Here is a 5,566-nt window from a genome sequence, read left to right on the forward strand (position 1 = left end):
ACTTGACCCAGAGCACGCATCTACGTGGACTCCTCGGTGGGTCCATCCGTCATCACGCCCACATGGCGTCCTCCCATTGGCCACAACCCCGCCCGGGAGCCTCTGATTGGCCGGAACGGCCCACGCCACGTCTCAACGCATGCCTCCCCGACTAGCCCACGCCTCCACCGTCGCATCCCCCATCCACCCCATCACAGCCGTCCAACCCCCCGCTCCCTTTCTTATACCCTCCTCCGATCCCTCGCTTCGGCACCACTCCAGTTGTTCCGGTTGCGCTTGCAGAGAGATCGGGTCGGGGAGGATGACGACGGGAGGGCGCGCGGTGCTCCTACTGCCGCTTCTGGTGGCCTCGGCGCTGTTCGCGCAGATCCGCGCGTCGGATCCGGTAACTTGTCTCCTCCGGCGCCGCGTCCGGTTCTTTGCCGCTCGTTTTTGGGTTGGGTTGGGGCGAGATTTGTGACTGTTTGCTTGGGTTTTGCAGCTGTTCCACGAGTCCTTCGACGAGGGCTTCGAGGGGAGCTGGGTCGTCTCCGGCAAGGAAGAGTACTCAGGTAATTTTATGACTCTAGCTCTCTCGTGTGGACTGCGTGCTTGTCTGGTTCGATCTGTGTGAGATCCGTGGGTCCAGAGGAGTTCTGAATCTGATCTGCTGAGGTGGTGAAACGCTTCTATGTGAAATCCGATTCGAGCGTGGAGTAGCGGTAGTGATGATGAATTAGGAGCGGGACGGTTAGCTGCTCAACTGTCCTAGTGTTGTGAGATCCAAAACATATAAACCTACCTGTGAAGCATTGGTGCGGATCTGCTACGCCATCCATAGCCATGGCTTGATGGTAATAGGCATGCTGCAGCTGCTAGGAACGACCTCACAAGAGTCAAGTGAACATCTAGTAGTATGTTTTGAGAGGTGAACTGACCATCTTCATTCGTACATGAAGATATTTAGCAATTAGTATGCTTAGTTGAACTGGGTTTGAAACATGTAGCAGTTGTGTCCATAATTATACCAGTAGGCCCATGAAGAGTTAATTGAAAATTTTCTCTTATGTACAGTTTCCCTGCTAGCATTCCCTCTCCTCATCAACCATCTGAAATATTAATCATATGATAGAAGCATAGTGCAGCGCTTAGCTCTTTACTATACCTACCATTGTCTGCACAATTACATCAATATCTCCATCATTCTGCGTAGAGTTGATTAAAACTGTTGCTCCAAATGATAGAAGCAAAATGCAGCGCCTAGCTCTTATAATTACCTTGAAGCATAACTATTACGGCTTTGCTAAAAATCAGTCGACTGAGACTTCGCGAAGTCTCAGTCGATACTACAATCTGTTGATCTTGCATTGAGATTTGTGCAAACAATTTTTTTTCAGTTTTCTTTTCTTCTTGCATACTACATTGCTTGACTGAGACTTCGCGAAGTCTCAGTCGACTGAGACCTAGACAAACCCTAACTATTAGTAGATGCTAACTGTAAAATCATGTAATTTGTAACTTTTGCCATATTGTTCATTTATGTTTGTGCCCTGTTATTTCTGTACTGAAGCTAGTATTTCTGTGTTAAACCTAGGCTCTTGTTCTTTGTTTATCTGCATTGTTTCTCAGGTCTTCTCTACTGTAGGTTTTGCTGGTCAGCTAGTTGTCTGTCCGACTCCATTTCCTGTCAAAATTTGTTGTTCCAGCAATAGTTTTTATACAGCTCTTCATGGATCAAGTTTGATATAAATCTGTCATGCAGGTGTATGGAAGCACGAGAAGAGTGATGGCCATGAAGACTATGGTCTCCTTGTCAGTGAGCCAGCCAGGAAATATGCCATAGTCAAAGAGCTTGATAGCCCTGTTACTTTGAAGGATGGGACAGTTGTCCTGCAGTTCGAAGTGAGGCTTCAGAATGGCCTCGAGTGTGGAGGTGCTTATCTTAAGTACATTCGCCCTCAGGAGGCTGGATGGGATGCCAAGGAATTTGACAATGACACTCCTTACACAATTATGTTTGGTCCTGACAAGTGTGGTTCAACGAACAAGGTTCACTTCATCCTGAAGCACAAGAACCCCAAGACTGGCAAATATGTTGAACATCACCTCAAGTCCCCACCCTCTGTCCCATATGACAAGCTCTCTCATGTCTACACGGCTATCTTGAAGCCGGATAACGAGGTCAGAATTTTGGTTGATGGGGAGGAGAAGAGCAAAGCAAACTTCCTGTCCGCTGACGATTTTGAGCCAGCACTTATTCCATCAAAGACCATTCCTGACCCTGATGACAAGAAGCCAGAGGACTGGGACGAGAGAGCTAAAATCCCTGACCCAGCTGCAGTGAAGCCCGATGACTGGGATGAGGATGCCCCAACAGAAATTCTGGATGAGGAGGCCACCAAGCCAGAAGGATGGTTGGATGATGAGCCCGAGGAAGTTGATGACCCAGAGGCTGCTAAGCCCGAAGACTGGGATGATGAGGAGGATGGCGAATGGGAGGCACCGAAGATCGACAACCCCAAGTGTGAAGAGGCACCTGGATGTGGTGAATGGAAGAGGCCAATGAAGCAGAACCCTGCCTACAAGGGCAAGTGGCATGCACCCCTGATTGACAACCCTGCCTACAAGGGAATCTGGAAGCCCCAAGAAATCCCCAACCCAGAGTACTTTGAGCTTGACAAGCCTGACTTTGATCCGATTGCCGCTATTGGAATTGAGATCTGGACAATGCAGGATGGCATCCTTTTTGACAACATTCTTATCGCCGATGATGAGAAGGTAGCCACAGCCATCTTGGAGAAGACCTGGAAGCCCAAGTTTGATGTTGAGAAGGAAAAGCAGAAGGCTGAGGAGGCTGCAGCAGCCGATTCAGAGGACCTTTCTGAGTTCCAGGTAATTCATTCTTCTGATGTTTTCCGTACATTATATTTGCCCTTCATTGTATTGCTGCATGCATGTTATCGCTAACTTATTTGGTATGTGCAATGCAGAAGAAGATATTCAGCGTTTTGTACAAAATCGCTGACATTCCATTCTTGGAACCTTACAAGATCAAGATCATTGTAAGGACTGAAGAACCTTGCTTGTCTCCTCTGTTCAATCAGTTCTGTGTGTTCTCTGAAAAATGACATATAATCTCTGTCTCGCAGGATATTATTGAGAAGGGAGAGAAGCAGCCCAACATTACAATTTCGATCTTGGCCTCAGTTGCTGTCATCCTTGTTACTGTGCTCTTCAGAACCATTTTCGGTGGCAAGAAGCCAGTGGTATTGTTACTTTCGACGCCTGCCAGTGCTATATACTGCTTGCCTAAAACCTGAACCAAATTGACCGACCATATTTTTTGCTTCCTGTAGGCACCTGTGAAGCCCGTTGCCGAGGTCAAGAAGCCCAATGCCACGGAAGCTGATGCCGCTGGAAGCAGCGGCGACAAGGAGGAGAAAGAGGACGACACCACCGCACCACGCAGAAGGTCGAGAAGGGAGACATAGGCTAGGTCTTAGGACCTTCACATTTCGGACGTCTCGGTCCTTGCCTTTTTGTGAACTCCTGAGTGTATAATCGAACAGTCTTGCTGCCCTCTGCTGCTACCCTTAGTTTTAAGTCGCTAGAATCTACGAGCCGGTGAAGCTTTGTGTTGTTTGTGTGCTGTCCTGAATCAGCTAGAAGTGATCTTCTTTTCCTTTTGTATCAAACGAAACTTGAAAGGATCTTTTGATATTTAGATGCTGTTCATTTACTGGTTAAATCAGGTTTGAGCCTGGGGCGGCATCTGGTTATCCACGTCCTGCCTCGTCCAACCTCGTCCATGAACCAAACATGTGGTAGAGAAAATTCCTTATGTAATACTGTTCTAAATTTTGTTTTTTTATTTGACACTTAATTTTTTTCTTCCTTATCTAACACCGTGTCTAAATTTTTATGTCCTTTATGACACTTTCGTCCATTTTTAGCCTTAGTGGTGTTAAATAACACCTGAAAAGACCTATTTGCCCCTCATGTTTTATGTGACAAAAAAATTATGTGGTAATTTAGCTTCAGTATATGCGACTCTGTCTGGACGGCAAGCCTGGTAGATCTACCATTTTATATTCTTAACCAATATACTAGTGTGCCGAGTACATACGGGAAGTTTTGCCATCAATTGAGTGCTCCATTGAACCGACTTTAAGTCAGGCTGCCATTAAAAAGTTTTGCCATCAAGAAGCATTTTGCCATCAATTGGATGGATGCTCCCCGGCGAGACCTGACAAATCGATTTACACCCGTACACACCTTGTTATTTTGCAATTCAGTATAAATTTTTCGGGCCAATGCTTCTTGATGTCAGTATAAATTTGTTTAGATCATGAATAGCTACAAAAAATGCTAGTTGTAACGTAGTTTATATATGTATGTACCCAGCCCCTTTTATAACAACCCTGAGTTGAGATCGAAAGAAAGACCGTGTGGCCATCATCAATCGCCTCGTGAGATCGAAAGAAAGACCGTGTGGCCATCATCAATCGCTTCCTCCAATACATATAGCTGGTTAGCTTTTTTCGAAAAAAGGTGCTTTATTACTTAAAAAGTTTAAACATTACACCCGGCCTCTGCATAACTAAGATGTACACAGCCAATAAAATCCTCACACCAAACTAAAGTAGAATCATCAAGTGAGAGAACGGCTGCTAGCTTCCTCTGGTACGTACATAAGTATACATCCAACTAGAATCAATCCATCTCCCCGCCTACTTGTTTCTTGTGTACATGCTAGCCTCGTACGGAACCCATTAGCTCGGAAAGTACCATGAATATACGTCGGAAAGCACCCTGCTACAACGCCGTCGAGGTCAGGACCAAGGCCAACACAAAACGAGTCGGCCCGATACACACATACACGAATTAGGGGCAAATACGTCTTTTCAGATGTCATTTAACACCACTAAAGTTAAAAATGGACGAAAGTGTTATAAAGAGCATAAAATTTAGACTCGGTACCAAATAAGGAAGAAAAAGTTTTCCAGTGTTAAATAAGGCAATAAGTTTTAAGACAATGTTAAATAAGGAATTCTCTTCATGTGGTATCCACCCTAAATATGGCTATCCCTGTCCCTTGGGTGGCTGTCCCTCCAACCAAACATATCCTTACTGGATGCGCGCATGGGTCTCTTTTTGTGGGGACCATGGAGGGTGTTTTTGATTCATAGCATTTTTGAAACACAAATACAAAAATGGGTCGTGAAAATTAATTATGGATTGATTTGAGGATGGAATTTTTCATCAACATAGTACAAATCCTCCCCCGGTAGTGAAAACTTAGGTCAACTCCACCGCGCGACCCTATCCTGTCCGGCCCCGTCCGTTTGGGGTAAAAGGGACAAAAAAGGCGGCCCGGTGCGCGGGAGCAAACGGACTTTTGTCCGCTTTGTGTCCGCTTTCGACCCATTCTCGGCCCAAACTTGCGCCGCTTTTGGGGTGAAACGGACACCACGCGGACACGCGGGTCGTCTGCGCGTGTCCTCCCCTGGCCCGCCCGTCGGTGGCACAAGACGGGCCTTTTTCTATCCGCCCCCTCCCTCCCTCCGGCCGCACCCCCTCCACTCTT

General features: G+C 46.4%; 1 protein-coding gene across 1 annotated transcript; it reads left to right on the forward strand.

Moving 5' to 3' along the window:
• Positions 1-231: 231 nt before the first annotated feature.
• LOC119315076 (calnexin homolog) lies at positions 232-3,727 on the forward strand. The gene is made up of 6 exons (XM_037589747.1): positions 232-385; positions 482-551; positions 1,742-2,871; positions 2,970-3,041; positions 3,129-3,245; positions 3,336-3,727. The coding sequence occupies exons 1-6, from the start codon at positions 302-304 to the stop codon at positions 3,468-3,470; spliced, it is 1,608 nt and encodes a 535-aa protein (XP_037445644.1). The 5' UTR covers positions 232-301; the 3' UTR covers positions 3,471-3,727.
• Positions 3,728-5,566: the final 1,839 nt, after the last annotated feature.

Source organism: Triticum dicoccoides, chromosome 6A, assembly GCF_002162155.2.
Source record: "Triticum dicoccoides isolate Atlit2015 ecotype Zavitan chromosome 6A, WEW_v2.0, whole genome shotgun sequence".
Lineage (NCBI taxonomy): Eukaryota > Viridiplantae > Streptophyta > Magnoliopsida > Poales > Poaceae > Triticum > Triticum dicoccoides.

Bases quoted from the DNA above. Each gene is read 5' to 3' on its own strand.
- LOC119315076 (XM_037589747.1), top strand. From the start codon at position 302: ATGACGACGGGAGGGCGCGCGGTGCTCCTACTGCCGCTTCTGGTGGCC. The intron at 386-481 runs GTAACTTGTCTC...TGGGTTTTGCAG, and splicing joins AGATCCGCGCGTCGGATCCG to CTGTTCCACGAGTCCTTCGA. The intron at 552-1,741 runs GTAATTTTATGA...TCTGTCATGCAG, and splicing joins CGGCAAGGAAGAGTACTCAG to GTGTATGGAAGCACGAGAAG.